General features: G+C 43.0%; 1 protein-coding gene across 1 annotated transcript; it reads left to right on the top strand.

Annotated features, from left to right (window-relative positions):
• The first annotated feature begins 8,768 nt into the window (after positions 1 to 8,768).
• Positions 8,769 to 17,537, top strand: LOC147448744 (uncharacterized). Its single transcript, XM_086522440.1, has 6 exons — positions 8,769 to 9,058; positions 9,133 to 9,173; positions 13,194 to 13,287; positions 13,537 to 13,588; positions 16,964 to 17,094; positions 17,214 to 17,537. The coding sequence occupies exons 1-6, from the start codon at positions 8,804 to 8,806 to the stop codon at positions 17,307 to 17,309; spliced, it is 669 nt and encodes a 222-aa protein (XP_086378566.1). The 5' UTR covers positions 8,769 to 8,803; the 3' UTR covers positions 17,310 to 17,537.
• The last annotated feature ends 943 nt before the right edge of the window (positions 17,538 to 18,480 follow it).

Genomic DNA, 18,480 nt, shown 5'->3' with positions numbered 1-18,480 from the left:
ATCTCTCTTCTTCTCGGAACGAGGTAACCGAACCCATTCCTACATCCTTGAGCCCATCCCATTGAGTGCGATCCGCACCATTGCCTCCATTCGTCTTAGCTCCCATTCTTTACGCTGCGAGACAGGACGTTGGGGCACTGGCGAGGAGTGTCATCGACTTTGCCTCTTATGCCCTCGTCAACTGCGAGAGAGTGAGTACCACACACTACTTGAGTGCTCAGCTTTTGACCACATTAGGTCCTCTTTTCCCCATATATTCAGCCATGAGCTCTCCCTACATACCTTCCTCTCCCAACCACGATGTGGACTCTCTATTGCGACGCTCATTTCAGCCATTTTTGAGCATCGAGAGTCACTTATGAACTCCACTCACACCACGTGACATGTTCATTTGGTCCCATAGGTCATATTTGACCTCCCAGGACGATAATAGAACTATCTATCTATCTATCTATCTCTCTCTCGCTCTCTACTTCCCTATCTCTCTACTGATCGAACGAGCGACTGAGCTAGTGAGATCTAGACGCCCACGACTGCGGAGGACTACACAACATCGACAGAGGCTGCATCAGAGGATCTAGCTAGGTCACTTAGGCTCGACATGCACAACGCCCGGTCAAACTACTGACCATGGAGGAGATTGATGAGATCCGCCAGCGACAGATGCTGGATCTCCTATGATCTACCTATCCCAGCTAGCTGGTTTAGCCGTTTAGTCCACACCCAGTAGTTTAGGATTCCATAATATTTTATTTTGTCATCTTCTTACTCTGACTTTGTATCAGATCCATCACATTGTAACTTTCTTGTCTCATGTCTCATAGGTCACTTTGGCCTTTCGAAGACGTTAATATAACATTTCATTTCATTTCTCTCTTTATTTTTTTTTCTTTAATTTTAATTTCCTAAGCATACATTAATTCTCTCTCTCTCTCTCTCTCTCTCTCTCTCTCTCTCTCTCTCTCTCTCTCTCTCTCTCTCTTTCCTACACACACACACACACACCTCTCTCTCTTTCCTACACACACACACACCGCTCTCTCTCTCTCTCTCTCTCTCTCTCTCTCTCTCTCTCTCTCTCTCTCTCTCTCTCTCTCTCTCTCTCTCTCTATTTCCTACACACACACACACACCTCTCTCTCTCTCTCTTTCCTACACACACACACACCGCTCTCTCTCTCTCTCTCTTTCCTACACACACACACACACACACACACGATGTAGAGAGAGAGAGAGGGAGGGGTTGGGGGGGGCGGAGATGGACATAATACCTGCGCAGCAGGTTTCGGCCAAGATCTGAGCAGCCGAAAATGGCCCCTGCGCGCGGGTTTCGCTTTTTTCCCTTAAATTTTTTTGCATCGCTATACGCGTGGATATATGCGTCGATATACGCGTGGCAAATAAAGCCTTTCCACGCGTATATCGACACACACTGCGACGTGTATATTGACGCGTATAGCGACGCACGCTAATTACGTCGATATACACGTGGAAAAGCATGGCCGTCGATATATACGCGTCGATATCTTCATGTAGTGTTGTAGTGCATCCAACACGGATGAAGAGCAACAGTAAGAGTGAGGTACTTTATCTCAACTACTTACAGACAGTCTTCCCATATGACTGGTAAACGGGGTTCACCATATTGTACAACCTTGCTGAGGAATCAACAATTTCTTGAATGACCGTCTTGCTTATTTTGGAAGATCCACAAACACCCAAACTTAGCCATGACCGCTATTGGTGATTAGTAGACCCAAAAGTAATCGCATAGAGATATTGCACATAGAGTGCAAAATGCTTCATAAGCAACTGATGTGATGAATATGCATGCCGCTCCAAATCAACGTTTGCTAAACACTAGGGCCCATAACACCTAGTGTGCATGCATTTAGCAAAAAACAGATCTGAACCTGTATATCCATGGTCATGTGTGTGATGCTTGTAGCACACATTAAGGAGAAATGTAAATAGTTCTGAAAAAAGAAACTAAATTATATTGTTCGTTGCAATCATTTGCAAGTCTTGCTGAAGCATTTGAACCATAATAGAAGGTGAAACATTAATCACTTCTAGAGACAAACAATAAAACCTTTTCATTAGCAACTCAGAGCCTTGCTATATGTATAAACAACCATATGTAATGTTTTTTAGTAGTACTTGTACATGAACAAGTCATTCTAAGTATCCGACAATTTTTGGCCATCGAAATTGCTCCCGATACGTTGTGGTGAAAATGGTCTAGAAAACAGATTTGACAAGCACCTAGGGACTTTGTCGTGACACATACTTGAAATAGGGGGCGCCAGTCCCAGTCCCAGAGACTCATATTCTCCACATGTTGAATATGTCTCATGTCATAATGTCTAAAAAAAGAACATCCTTCAAGTACGAGATGTACTTGTGCGTGGAGGTAATTGCAAACACTCTACGACGAGAGTGAGAGGGACCCTCATTAGCCTTGCTCCACAGTGGCTAAACTGAACTCCTTGAGTTCCTAGACCATGTTGCATCCCATGTGACAACATGTGCCGAATAAAACCTTACAAGTAGGTTCAAAACTGCATAATGCAGAAAACATATTTTGGACACAACGGTCCAAAAGTATTGCCTCTTACCTGACCTTGTCATCTTGCTAAAGGGCAAAAATGGATGAAAACATAGAAGTTTATGCATCCTACTTGGAAAAGCAAAAAAATAAACATAAAACCAAATCAGATGTGTACCTGGAGGGTGAACATAGTGTTCACATATTCATAGTGAAAGGCATCTAGCCAAACTTCTCACCTGCAAAGGCCTAGGAACACTAATTGAAAATTAGTGAAATGCAACTAGTATTGCACATGTAACCTTGGGTGTTGCCTTTGCAATCCAGACCCCTTGGTTAAAACAACATTGTCAAACCCCTTGGTTAAATGTTGCATGAAAATTGCTCAACGAGCAGCGGCCCTTGGCCTTGTTAGTGACCCCCGTTGGGTTTGCCCTTGGCATTTTATTACCCCTTGGCAGTTTGTGGACTTCTTTCCTTGTAACTGCAAGTGTGAAGGTTCCAAGAATGGACCATCAATGCTTACTAAGTGATTTAGTAATCACGTGTTGTGTCTTACCCCAAATTGTACTCATATAAGCATGCTTAGTGCTAATAGGAGCTCTACTAAAATTGGAGTCGTATGCACAACTAGATCTTTGTCACACCCAAAAATCCATAATGTGGGGTTTTTCTGTGCATTCGTAGGGTCTAAAATGCTGGCGACATCCTTACACCATGGTAGAGATAAGCCTGTACGAGTTTAAGACGTTCAAAAACTGGACGTGATGCGCACACTTAAAGTGTGGAATGCAAAAAGAATGTCCAAAGAAACACTAATGAAAAGATCCTTGCTTGTCCATTTACAAAGAGATGGCTCTTAGACATTCCAAAATAGGTGGCAATAGATGGCTCGTAGCCCTTCCTATTGGCTTGTAGCCCTTCTTGTTGGCTCGTAGCCCTTCCTGTTACCGTATTGTCATAGAAATATTTCAAAAATATCATGTCTATGTTCACCTTTCCTGCATGGAATTTGGGAAGAGAGAGAGAGAGAGAGAGAATGTTGGGCTAAGGAAAATTCCTTATTTGAATGTGGTGTATGTCGCGTGCATATGATCCCATGTAGACCATGTTTGTGTCTTATTGTATCCTATAAGCGTACAACTACACACCCTTGTAGAGAAAGGCTTAGCTTATCCTATAAGCGGCCAATTGTGTAATTGTACCACGCCCTCGTAGCTAGAAGTGCTATAAATCACATCTTGACGCACTTACCGTATATGTGATTGTGGGGTGCATATGTATGGCACGTTGCCTATGAATAAACTGAAAAACAAAATATTTTCAAACATCAATAGCTGAGCTCGTCCATGCCATAGTAGCTAGTTCTATAGCGGAAGCGTATGCAATGATGGGTGTTGTACGGCCATCGTACTAGTATGCCATGCATACCAAACTGAAAATAGAATAATAAGCCCTTAGCTGCAATGACAATGTCAACCATGTGAGCCCCTGGTATACGTGCCGTTCACGATTACGCTAGCATGGATACATCACAGTGCACCGTTGCCTAGACTGTGAGCTTATGTCCATATAGGTCCAAAGATGTGTGCCAGTAGTAGTAGTGATCTAAATTCAATCGAGCACATAAGAGAAGCCCTGCTTCGCATGAAGACCAGCAAGGCACTGTGTTTTCTACAATGGATTCTGATGGAGCCTACCCAAGCACTTTGCTTTGCCAACAGAGAGAGCTTGTCCAAAAAGAAATGTAAAACATAGACAAAAACAAGCATAACTTGAAATGGACTAACATGGTCGCCCATTTGTGGGCAGGTGTCTCGTGGTGTGCTTGTCTCCGGCTCATAGTCATATATGCGAATAACTTGAGAATTGTTGGATGCCCCACAAATGCCTTCTTGGCTTGGTGTAATCCGATCTCTAGTGAGAAAACATGTAGACATGTTGCAAAGACTCCCAAGGTCGTATGCTGATAGCAAATTCCAAACATCGAAACTGCTATGTCATATGTCTTAGAGGTAAGCCTTGCTTCCTAGAAGTCTTGACAAAATTGTATAGAGAATCGGCTTGGTCAAATCGTGCAGCATATTGAGAATCATGAGATTACTCAATACGGATAGAGATAGCATCTATAGATGAGCATTGGATTCAACTCATAGCTATGGATATCAATGCGTTTACCACTGCGTCGTATACTTATGTTGCCTGCTCCCTGGCAAGCTACAACATCTTTGTTGTGATTATATATCCAATGTGTAGAGTCGTGCTCCTGAAAGCCGTGCTTTCCCTCTTTGCTAGAAATCCTTGTCGCAACTCAAGCTTTGGAGGAGTCGTCGTTGTGACGGTAGGATCGAGTCTAGCAATAGGCCATGCCGATTGCTTTGAGATGCTAGAGAAACAATTTGAATGGAAGCCATGCTTGATTTTGGTCTTCAAATCAATCATTGGTCGTTGGAGTCAAAATTTGGTACACAAAATACTCGGCATGGTCCCGTCGTGATGGTTTTGTATACCTTTGACAAGCCTTGCTTGGCTCGTGGTGCAGCATGTCCTTGAGGAAAATAACAAACAAAATAGAATGCAATTTCTTACCACCTAAATGACCTCAAACACCTTGCCAGAATGGTCGTTTGCTGAGATTCTTTATCGAGGTTCATGCCTTGGCTATTGTCCTATGATGGCATACATGCTTGGAGTAGATGTCGGTGCTGAAACTCCTCATCATAAACCTTGAATCGCCTTGCATGCGAGTGATGAAGTCCAAATTTCCTCTTGCATGTGTCCCTGTGAAACATAATTTTCAGTATTTTTGAGCGGTCCGTGGCCCTTGGCCGACCCTCAACTATCTTGCATGGTGCAACTTGGCCGTCATGTGCGCATCACCACACGAATGTGCTTTGCCATGGGTACGACCCCTTTGGGGTAAGGTGCCCCAAAATAGGGCCGTCCCATATGAAAAAGAAAACAACTAAACCCTGGCTATGGTGGCACGCTGCAGACTGCACAAGGATCATGGCCGAGAGAACATGTGGTGCAGACCTTCTCGAGCCATGCTCCTGTGACGAAATCCATTCCTTGACGCAGGGCGAACCCGGCAAGCTTCACACAGGCCGTTTTTCATGCAAGTCGAAACCGCCCGCCTCCCTCATGCAAGCGGCCATTCACGCATCTTCTTGGCCATGAAAAGCCCGCCTAGCAAGCGTCCATGCACATGCAGTGGGCCTTGACCCCGCCCTCTTGCTTGGCCTCCTTGCACACCACATGCAAGACCATGCACGTTCTGCTGCTAAAAACAAGGGAGAGAGAGAAGACTCCGAAGCAAGAGAGAGTCCATGCCTCATACTGAATTCCAGAGAGATAGAACTAAAGAGAGAGAGATTCCTTTCCCCTCCTCCATAGCTCTCCCCTCCCCTGAGCTCTGATGCCAGTGAAAGGCCGAGGGGAGACTGAATACCGGATCCTCCTCCCATCCAACCTAATATAGGAGAGACCATGGCCCTTTTCCCTAAACGGATCCCATGTCCACACCTTCAATCGGGCCCTTGGCCTCAGTCCTTGACTCCCCTAGGTCGGGCCCTGCCCTCTAGCCCTTGGCCTGACAGACATCTTGTCTGCAAAAAATTATTCGTTCTCTATCAATGCAATAAACGAATGGCCAGATTAGAAAACTTGGACATGCAAATTGATGGCATCAATTACATCAGTTGGTATCTTGAGCAAGATTCCAGTCCTACTTCAAGAGTGTTCACGTGCTATTTACTACTTGCTCGCTGAATACAATTGGACCAGGTTGTTTTTCCACATCGGTGTCCATAACTACCCTGATGCGAAGGGAGTTTGGCGATCAACAATACAACGAATGAGAGAACTTGTGTCTTGTGTGGTGTCTGAAACACCAACCACTAGAACTAGGAATTTGCAATTGAATCTTGCAAAGCAGATGGTAATGGGAGTGGTGGTTTGAGAAAATGGGGAGCAGCTAAATAGCAATGAGCTCCTCTCCACAATATGTTTATCCATCAAAGCAAGCTAACAAATGAGGATCTACTTTGTGTGTTCAATTGTCGCCGCACAACATTAAAAAGTATTGTAATTGGATTTTTTCATTCACAACTCCTAGTGCCCATATGTGATTGTATGGCACGAACTATAACCATTGATTTAATATTGTAATTCTTTTTTATGAAATTCATAATTTGAGAGGGTGGCTTGTGTCTACTTGTTATTCTCCTCTGTTCGAAGCATAATTTTTTCCTATGCACATGTTACTTTGAATGTTCTATTGGATTGTGAAATAACCAAAAAAAAAACTTCATCCAAAATAGGTCTTTTTTCCCTGTCTTTAGGCACATTCAAGCCTTCATCTTCAATTTAAAGCTCCACATCTCTCTTTTTATATACTTTGACATGCTTACCCGCAATTGAAATCTGCAGCTCTATACCATCCATTTCACATGACTTGTAGGTAGCATTAGGAAAAGCGTGTTTAACCACATACGGGCCAAACCACTGTTTAATCATCTTACATATAGCTATGGACTGGTTGTCCAAACTGCTATCATAAACAAGGACTCAATCACCTTCTTAAATAGCAATTGGCCTTAGCTTGTGCCACTTTCAAAAGCATCCTTGTTCTTCAAACAAGCATTCTTCAATTTTTCCTTTGCAACTTCAACGTCCTCTCTTCTCCTTTCTAGCCATCAAATCCTCAAAGCAAGCAAATATTCCCTGCTCTATTATGTATCCCAAGGAAATATACTCCATGTAGTCTCTGCCTCCTCTAGACGCATAATAGGCTTCTGACATGTAGTTGTGTTGTGTGTAGTACGGTCCGCCAATAATGTATGGAAATTACTAAGGCCAATCAACAGTACAACAATTACATGCTTTAGCCAAATCTGGCCCTGAACAACATATCAGCTATCGGATTATCCTTACCTGCAATATGATGAAACTCAGGATTTAATGACTTTATGTATGCAATCCATTGTAGCATGGCTATATTTGGTGTAAAATAGTTTGTGATCATCCCAAGTAATGGTAAACAATCCGTTCCCAGTATCACATGAGCACCAATAAAGCACTCCTTGTGGCACCTTAGAGCAATTGCTACACCCCAAAGATCCCTTTTTACCTGCAGATATGCTCTTTGCCAAGCACTTACTACCTTAGAACCAAATCTAACAACATACCTTTTTTCCTTGTTCATCATCTTCTCCAATAGCCTTGGCATACATATCTCCAAAGCATTGCTAGGAACAATATGTTTCTCCAATAGCCCTTGCCATCAAATTTGGGCATATCTCGTAATCAAGGCATTCCAAGTGATGACATTTTGAATGGGAATCTCACAAAGAACTTATTGTGCTTTCGTGAGAGCACTACATTTGGCATACATTTAAACTAAGGTAATGTAGAGAACAACATAAACTACATTTACGTCAATTTTTCCTGCTCATGGATGTCCGAAACTGCAAAGAGAACTGTATTGGTCGTAAGTTGAGTAGTTGATGCTCGATTTGAGCACCGTACAACACATGTTGTAGTCCTCTCTAGGTACCAACAATCAAATTCTTGCATTGTCCATTTTTTCCTCATCCAATCGGACTCTGATCAACGAATCATAAAGACAAGCATGGAGAGTGTCAAGCGTTACACTTTTGGCTTATAAACCGCATTTTGACAACATCTCCGTATCCTAACCTACAGACATCAAACCTCATTTGATGGCCCCAAAACCCAGAGTTAGCATATATTCCAATCAACTTGATGTCATAACAAAGTCTGGCATAAATCATAAGATTGTAGAAACTCCAAAAAGCATACAAATTCTTATTTTTCATTCCATACCCATAAAATGACACGATATTGTTTGCCCAAACATGTGTGCAAAATATGGGGCTAAAAATTGGTTTGGTCAGGTGTCCGTAGCAGTCCAAGATAACCTCTTCGACCATCACAATTCCGCAATGGACATTCAAAATCTGTAGCATGTGAGAGTTTTTCATAAGCCTTGACCCAGGTGGTCCATTGAGTAGTGTGCAGCTCTGACCATATGGTTACGTCACCTTTGTGTAAACTTCATCCACTTTTTTTTTTTTTCCTTTGTTGTCGGGCTGCGTGTGACAAACAGCTTCTTCTTGGCCGCCGTCCCTGTGTGACATGGGCCTTAGTGATCAGAGAAATCAATAGTTCAAAAGTTCTACGCGAAATGGCGCAAACGTTCGCAATTTCGGGGAGAGGAAGAGAGCGAGAGAGATGACAAGAGGGCCTGGCAGCCGAGAAGGCAGCCCCCGCAAACGCCCGAACCCTTCGGCTTCGTCACAGGATCATGAAGCAGGTTCGCCAAAACGGAAGCGCTCGAAAAGCCCCTCGGCTTCGTCGCAGGAGCACGCACATCCGCAGCAAAACATTTCAATCGAGTCGCCTAAACGGAAGCAATCAACAAGCCCACGTCCCCGCTCTCCAACAAATCCCCAGAAGAACCGATCCAGCCCCTCGGTATCATCACAGGTACACACACATCAGCGATCCTCAGGCCCACGCCCCCCCTCTCTAACAAATTCCCAGCAGAAGCGACCTTCAAGCCCACGACGTCGTCCCCCCTCTCCTCAACAAATTCCCAGCAGTAAGTATTTTGTCGCACAGTCACTCTCACTCAGAGAGAGAGAGAGAGAGAGAGAGAGAGAGAGAGAGAGAGAGAATTTTCTACAGAGTCTGCTGTTTTCAAGTCATTTTTTTCCTGCATTCACTGCAGGTCAATAGGTTCTACATTACTCTGAGCAAATGCTGCATCAGATCAGTATATGAAAATAAATTCCCAAAAACGTTCGCTTAACCATCTTAATAGAAAGCACGTGTTCTCCATGTGTCATAGACTCTGGCTCAGACAGGTTTAGACCACCGTCCACAAATAAAATGGTCCACACTATCACAAGAAGTTTTGGACAAATTCTCACAATATTTCCCACATTGTGGCTTACCTCAACATCATGGAGGCGTTGCATACCTAGCTAGGTATGCGGTGCCTCTCGAGCAGAAGCTCATTATGTTATGCATTGTATGAAAACACTGAGAAAGACTCCATTTTCCTACATGAGAAAATTTCTAAATCTTTTTGTGTATGGAATTGTGCACAACTTGCCAAATATTTTTGTGTCGAACTGTGGAGGGCAACAAAGATAGAAAAACGCAAAAGAAGAGAAGTGGCTTGAAGGCAGACATACTTGTTCAACTTATACGAGCTACTCTACGTGCACAGTCCCCAACCTGTTGTTGCTGCCCCACCCTGGCCACCTAGCATTGTCTGACCGATGCAGCCTTGACTGCCCCTTCCCTGCCCTCCCTTTATTGCTCGTAGCACCGGCCGTCTACTGTGTTGGTTGTCACTGCTTACTTGTAAGCCTTCACATCACCCTCGCTTGTGGCAGTCCCAAAAGCGTCCCCCCCCCCCCCCCCCCCCCCCCACACACACACACAATAAAAAAAGGAAGTAAAAACAAGTATGGCAGCAAGAGGAGAGCAACAAAGAGAGATAAATGCAAAAGAAGAGAAGTGGCTACTTCAATATGCCGGACTCATGAAGCGACACTATGTGAAGACACACATACTTGTCCAACTCATTCAAGTTGCTCTACGTGCACGGTCCCCAACCTGTCGCTGCCCCCACCCAAGCCAGCTAGCATTGAAACCGACCCGTAGACTCACTAGAGGACAGTAGACTTTAGCTTTCACCCGATCTTTACACGGTTAACTTTATGACACAAAGGGACCTGTGAGTGGAATTCATCACTTCAAAACAATTCATGACTTGGTAGCTAGAGTGCTCTCAAGTAGACAACGACACCCTGTTGGCCCCAAAGGTTGGCGTCCCTTGCAGTATTTCTTTACTCTTATTGCACTTGAGAAAAACCTATAAACTTCTACAAGCAGTCCCACTTTTTGATGGGTTAGTTGATGCGGAAGCATACTCCAGCTTAGTCACCAATAATTAGCATTATGTTATGGAGGATGAAGCCTTAGCTTAATCATGGTGTTAGAGTTAGGGTTAGAGAGACGATGATTAGTGTTAAGTTATGCCAATACCAAGAGCATATATAGAGAGAGTATAGACACAATGATAATGCTCAAAAGCAAAAATGATTTATTAGAAAGTAGCCTCTATATAGGCTTGGTGCTTTACAATCATTGGCTAGAGAGGTTGCACCCTCTTGTTATTAGATCATCTCATCATTTATCCTTCCTAGGTACTTCCCACATGGTGTCACAAGTTGGGCTTACCTTTATAATCGTCCCCTCAAGCCAAACTTTAAGTTTTAGAAAGACTTCATGTATTTTGGTTGATGGATTCGTGTTATGGTATACTCCTAGGCTAACATGATTCATCTACTTGATATATCACGGCGGTTCAATTTGATTCATCACCATGGTTCAATGTCTCAAGATTCATCATAGCGGTTCTCAATTGGATTCATCACTATGGCTCACAAGTGAGACTTAGTAAGTTCACTAGTAGTCCTAAGTAGTCCAAGAAATTCCATTCATTCATCTTGTATGAAGGGGGAGTTATGTGTATCCCCTCCAAAATTTCTCTTCATCTAGTTGTCGTCATCATTTGTTTGCTTCATCTTCATGTTGTTGGCTTTGTTTGATGTTGTTGTCTTCATGTGATCATTCGTTGTCTTCATCTTCATGTCGATGTCAATTTTCATTGGTCCATTGCCAATAATCTCCATCTCCAATAGTGTAAAGCACACATATGTATCAAGCGTAATGCTCCCGTGTGTGCTCGTGATTATGGACGGTCTTACCTTACACTTAGTGTGTAGACAATGTCTAAACCCGAGTGTGCTTTTGTACACAGATATTTCATACATGTCTTTAATGTTGAACCACCCTTGGTCACTTGTATGAGTAGCTTGTTGTAGATCTCTCTCTCTCTCTCTCTCTCTCTCTCTCTCTCTCTCTCTCTCTCAGATGTCCTGTCTCTTTCTACCTCAGTAATCTCTCTTCTCCACATGTGTCTTGTTCATGTGTGTGGGATTGCAAGTGTTCTAGATCAGAGTCGAGGTGTCCACTGGTTCATGAGCCACCTTTGACACTGTTGTCTACAAAAAAAAAAAATCATAGACCCTAGTCTTTTGAAATCGTTGGAATCAAAATCCATTCATGTCAATGCGTAGGGCTCGTCAAGAGGATCAACTTTGACTTTTGTTGCATATCCAAAATTCTCATATGTTTAGTTGGTGTAGAACTAGGGAGAGAGCTCTCTGCAAGTTTGTAATAGTCAGAATGCCAGAAGCTTCGCTTAAGGCTCATATTTAAAGGCTCTAGGCCTAAAAGCATTAGATACAAAAAGCTAGTATTGTTTCCAAATTTCAAAAGCAACTGTGAAGTTTAGTGCCCAAAAGCACCTCTTCTTTTGTGGCCAATTTTCCACGTCAACATCCCTTAAATCGCACCGTAAGTTCTAGGATTTCCGTACGGCTTGCTAGGTCATCATGTACGATGCCACATCAACACTTTTGTAATAGCATCTCACACAGCCTAAGCAAGGACCCAGCTTGATAGAGAAGTATAGGAAAACCTTAAAGCAGCAATGTAGAGGTCCGTAGACCTCGAGACGAAAAGCATTCAGCGAATGATGTTGAAAGGAAAGCACGCTTTTTGGAGGAAGGTACGAGAAAGCGTATCGTCATCGGGCTCGTTACAAGTGGGAATGTTTTCTGAAACCAAAGATGAACTCATATATCATAAAGTGCAGTTGATGATCAAGGCTGACTTGAACCTTATGCAGGAGGAGATGGAAAGAGAGATATAAGTGGCTATGGAAGCTCGCAAAAATGATGTTGCACACATGAGGAATACCTTGCAAAAAGAAGTGCTGGGTGAATTTTGAGCTGAGATGGACACGAAGACCTCAAAAGGGGAAATGGAGAGAAGAGGTGAATGTAAGGCTACATCACTGGCTCTAATGTTTGGTTCATAAAGATTGACAGCTAGATATGTTCAGTGGAGTGAGCATGATTATAGATGACGAGAAATAGAAAATTTCAATGGAGTCTATAACTTCGCGACCTCTGACGGGTCATCCACGCCAAGCTTCTACTCAAATATGGTCATTTGGTTTTTGCGTGCAATAATGTACAAAAATAAATAGAAGGCTACACAAATCCTTTTGGGTTCTCTTTGAATGGTGCATAGGTCATACAATGCATAACATCATGAGCTTCTGCGAGAGAGGCACCACATACCTAGCTAGGTACGATTGGGGGCAGGGGACCCCCGGCCCCCCCACCGGACCGGCGGTCCCTGCCCCCAATCGTACATAGCTAGGTATGGGGTACCTCCCTCACTGGGGGCAGGGGACCCTCGGGCCCCCCACCGGGCCAGCGATCCCCTGCCCCCAATCGTACCTAGCTAGGTATGGGGTACCTCCCTCAAAGAAGCTCATGATGTTATGCATTGTATGACCTATGCACCATTCAAAGAGAACCCAGAATTCCAGATGTTGAGGTAAGTCACAATGTGGGAATTATTGTGAGAATTTGTCCAAAACTTATTGTGAAAAAATCACTCATCTGGTTGAGTTTCCATTTCAGTTTGAGAAGTTGCTCTCAAGTATTGACATTGGTGTTTTTGCTACCAGAAAATCGAATCAAATTGTCTTATATGAGGGCGGTGAAACTCCAAATCGACCAGTCAAAAAACCTAGGAAGCAGACGAAAAAAAGCAATGCGCAGGTTTGCAAGACCACATCAGTTTTGCTTATTCAAAGGTTATTTTTGTGTGTGTGTGTGTGTGTGTGTGTGTGTGTTTTGTAAAGCTAGGACTTAACCGATTCATCTCATCTGTTTATAAATAGTTGTGGTGGTTCTCTTAACTTCTTAGATTTTGTATTGGACAAAAGTAGCAGTATGCTTTTTTTTTGTGTGTTTTGGAAATATTGGCTATGGAAAGTTTTACATTTTTCTGTCTTTTGTTTTGGGCAGTTACCTAAAACTCTTGAGGCGCTTGAACAAGAAAGAGCGCTTGGCATAGAGAGTATGTATTGACTAAACCTTGTTTTGCCTCTTCACAAAGCACATGCGATGTCCTCCCATTGATTTTGGAAGTATGTGACACATCCTATTGTTAAGGGCACACTACACCGCGAGCTATGGGGTCATCGCCTCGTGTGTGTGTGTGTGTGTGTGTGTGTGTGTGTGAATCACCTCCTAAAGATTAAACAGAGGCTTGGTCAAGTGTCAGTTAAATAAAAGTTCGCCGGCCTCCAGCCCCAGCCAGCTGGCCAACCTTTTATTTAAATGACATTAAAAGGTAGGCCAGGCCTCTCTATAATCTTTAGGAGGTGGTTCACACGAGGCCATGACTCCATAGCTCGCACTATAGTGTGTCCTTAACAATAGGATGCGTCACAAAGCAACTCAATAATAATATATCCTTGTATTTGTTAAGAGTCGTTTGAGGTGGTTCACACGAGGCCATGACCCCATAGCTCGCGCTCTAGTGTGCCCCTAACAATAAAATGCGTCACAAAGCAACTCAATAATAATATATCCTTGTATTTGTTAAGAGTCTTTTGAAGGGTAGTGAGGTAGTTAGGGTTGCGTGAACTTTGATATATTTGAAGTAGAATGTCCTCTAATTTTGCAAGCAGGTCAAATTAGTGGGAATCTAGCAAGATGCTCCCCATGCTTTGAAGAGAAAAGGGGAGGAGATGACACGTGTAGGAGAGGGAGAGAGAGAGGTCCCTGTTTGTCAAGCCGACGGTAGAGAGAGAGAGAGAGAGAGAGAGAGAGAGAGAGAGAGAGAGAGAGAGATGCGTGTACCAATTGCTCTCCTTCGTGTGCGAGCTGTTTGCATGCAACGAGGCAGTGGGAGCGAGGAAGCACGGAGGCAGGCAGGAAGGGGTCAGCAGCAAGGCATGTCTCGGGCCAAAAGAGCACACAAAAGCATGAGCGCATCTGTTTTCACTTTGCAAGGGCATTCTCTCTCTCTCTCTCTCTCTCTCTCTCTCTCTCTCTCTCTCTCTCTCTCTCTCTCTCTCTCTCTCTTGTTTGCTCCGAGACTGCGCGCTGCTCGGGCTGATCGTGACAGGATGAAGGGAGACCAATTGCTTGTTCAGCGGAAGGGAGACCTTGGAGAGCAACACGCTAGGTGATGAGGTGTTGCTGCAGGCAGCTTTCCAATGAGCATGTCAATTCAAAAATACACTCATCACATTAACAGAGGTCTCTGTGGATGACATCACTTCAGCTTGAGTATCTCTCTCTTGTTTCTTCAGACAGCAAGCTCTGATAGAGTGCGAGTTGCGGGATATTTTTCATTTTTTTTCCCTCGCGGTATATGGGTGGCTGCAAGCTAATGCGCTCTCTCTGCATAGTCCCATTACTAGAGATGGCAATGCTGGATGTAGAGTGAGGCAGAGGAGCAGGGGGGTGCAGAGCAGGCCACGGCAGCACCTTTGCCTCCGTCTGTGGGGCTGACTTGAGTACTTGCGTGGCATAACGTTGGTCAAAATAGTCATGCGGATGAGGGGTGTTGATGGAGAAAGCAGGCGACGAGGGTACAAGCAAGCGACGTGTGTTGAAGGGAGGAGACAGAGATGCAAAGCAGAGAGAGAGAGAGAGAGAGAGAGAGAGAGAGAGAGAGAGAGAGCTTGAATTGCAGCTCCCTGTTGAGTTGAGTCCGTGAACAACGGTCGTTTGCATCGCCGGAGATTGCATTGCAGCTCCCCTGTTGAGCGTGCATGTGTGAACAAGGGCAAGTGTGGGGGCTGCAGGAGTGGTCGATGGTCTAGGTGCCGAAGAAGGCGAAGGGGGTAGGGTCAAGAGCGACGACGCGAAGAGTTGTAGAAATGGTTGATGGCTTGCGGACGAGAGAAGGGGGAGGGGGTGTTGCTCTACAGAGCTACGATGGCGATAAGGAAGACACACAAATTTTAGTTTGATTATTGAATTGACGTAGATTCTATTGAATTGACGTAGAATCTGGGAAGATTCTATATAATGTATGTAATATAGACCCAGTAGTAGTATGATAGTAGTAGTATGTTCTTTTATGCTTACATCCTATAAGTTGGAAACTTTCAAGGAGCATTAAGGATGGGAGAGGCAAATAGGATGAATTTTTCTCTTTTTTTTTCTTGTTTTTTTCTTTTAGGGGGGAGGGGGCACAAGGTTTCTCATGGATGGAACATAGGGAGCTGGTGAACGGGTGGCACCGGCTTGTAAACTAGATCCCTTAGCCTAATAACGTGGCCTTGGGCAAGGGTTGCTAGTTCATCTCAATGACGGTAACTGCTTTAGTCGCTTTGTTGTAGCTGGACTTTGGGGATCGCCGTTGTGGCTCGCTGTTATAGACTCAGAGCCCTATAAGTTTGAACAAAGGCTGGTAGCCAATGACCTTGCAGCTGATTGACATGTGCTACCCAGTTCAAGATGGACTTTTACTTGTTTCACTTCTTTTTTTTTTTTTTTTAAATGGGCTAGAGGGGACAAGTTGGCAGAAGCAAAAAAAATAGCCTCCAGAGAGAGGCGAAAACCATATTGTGGAGCTGGTTTTGGATCCTTTTCACCTTTTCACCCCTTTATGAGAAAGGTGAAAACCATACTTGAGACGGAGAATTCTACATACAATGAATTCTTCAACTAAAATTTTTGAAATTTGAGACGACCTCAAATCGTTACTGCGAAAATTTGCAGTGGCTATTTTTTAATTTGAACAGGTTATGGATAAAGCGAGCCTACCTTTTTGGGAGCCCTGCTCCAGATGGTGGACTCTATGGGCGGGCTTTCCCGAACTCCCTTGTGTGGGGGGGTGGAGGGATATAAGAACAAGGGACAGACATTGGCAATGCCTTTCACTCCGACTAGAGAGAGAGAGAGAGAGAGAGAGAGAGAGAGAGAGAGAGAGAGAGAAACGAAGAATAAGAGAGATTATAGATTAAAGAGGAGAAAAATAAAACATACCTTCCAAAAATTGGAAGGGTGCTCCGTTGTACATGGGTTGAAATCCCCTCGTAAATACACTCCCTTTCTACCGAAAGGTAATGCAAACAACTATCAGGAGGTGAACAGCTTGTATGGTGACCTTCGATTGGTTGGACTCCAAACGCCAGGCGAGGTAATTATTGACACTATCTTTAGCAAGATGCGGGCGGCGTGAACCTCGACCAGCAGGTGCTAGCGAATCCCAAAGTCCAAAACGCATACTTGAGAGAATATCTTTTTAGTATCTCTTCCTTAGACATCTTAGGTTGCCAAAAGTAGGAGGTGAGCGGCTCTTTTTCTTTCTTAATGATCTATACAAGAGCACATTTTACCTTACACATTGCTTATTCAAAGCGGTAATATTGGCAGCCATTAAAAATTCAGTCATTTTAATGTATATTATGCTTGTTTTGTGGGTACACAGTGTCTAATCCAGAGCTTGACTTTTTCGAGCAAATGAAGGCAAAATTTGGAAGTGAACACTTTGGATCTTTCTTGCAGTTACTAGAGCAGTATAGTAGCAAGCAATTCACAAGACAGCAACTTATAATTCGAGTAACCGAAACCAATTCCTACATTTCATGCATTGCGCTCTTAAGAGAATGAAATTTGATTAGTTTTTACTTAGAATTTCTCCACAAACAATAATTGCTGATTTGTTAATCATTTTGAAGGTCAAAGCTATATTCGTCAAGATTTTTGAGAAGATTTCGGAACAAATAATTGATTTCTTGGTTGCAAACGAGAGTGCAACGAACGCAGCAGCCTGATTCACAATCCAGGTTAATTGATTGAAATTGAGAAGTACATCCGACAATTTAGAATAGTGCTAGGAAGAAATTAGAATTTATTTTCCAAAATAGATAATTCCTTTTTATAAATTTTTTAATGGATTGAGCCTTTCAACTAGATGACGGCACTGAACAACATTGAATAAAACTGGCTGATGGGGCATAAACAACTAGGATGTACATAGTTGAAATTGCTAATAAATAGAGACTTCCGAAATGCATCCTAACATGTACATGTATAATATGCTCTCTATAGAGGAAACTATTGTGTCTGTGGTATAAATCCTTGTTGCCTGTTCGCTTCAGTCTGATACGGTTCACGCTTTATCTATTTTTAAACTATTGTGTATGTGATATAAATCCTTGATGCCTGTTGGAAAGTCCAATGTTGATGCCCTGGTCAAGCAAGCATCATCATTGTTGTTACACATCTATGAATAAAACCAAAATGAAAATACAATGCTTTTGAAAATCCTCTTAGCCTCCCCTAAGAGGTATATCTACAATGGGGTTTCAATATAGAAGATGGGAAGTAGCTAATCTAGATGAGGAATGTGTTTACTCCTTGGTAAGTGGGGTACACACTTCTCCAATGATAGGTTTTGCCTAATTTTCTCAATCCTCCGCATTGTGCCTCCATTGCCAATGGTTAGAAAGACCCCATGCCAGAGTGTTGGAACAAATAGAAGTAGGCGAGCAATTCTTTTTCTCTGTTGATGATTTCTACAAGAGCATGTTTTACCTTACACATTGTTTATTTATAGCAATAATATTTAAAATCCATTATAGTCGCAGTCATTTTGATTTGAATTAGGCAAAATGAAGTTTTCCTGCACTACTAGAGTAGTATAGCATGAAGCAAATTCACATGCCAAGAGCTTGAAATTTCTTCATAAAAATAGTATCTACATCAATCCATGAATTATTTTGAAGGTATAGTCATCAAATTTTTTGTGGAGGATCAGGGAATGCAGCATAAACTCCAACGTCATTAATTGAAAATGAAAACAAAATCTAGGAAAAATCCATTTTCTAAAATAGATATTTCCCTTCTAAAAAAATAAATAGGAAAAGTTTTCCAATTGGGCCTTCTTTTTTGTTTTCAAAAGTTGACGTTAACTTCTTTGCTTCCTCTTGCTCTCAATTAGCA

This window comes from Adiantum capillus-veneris, chromosome 10 (assembly GCF_014529385.1).
Source record: "Adiantum capillus-veneris isolate H3 chromosome 10, ASM1452938v2, whole genome shotgun sequence".
NCBI lineage: Eukaryota > Viridiplantae > Streptophyta > Polypodiopsida > Polypodiales > Pteridaceae > Adiantum > Adiantum capillus-veneris.
This window is presented reverse-complemented; position numbering and strand designations above follow the sequence as displayed.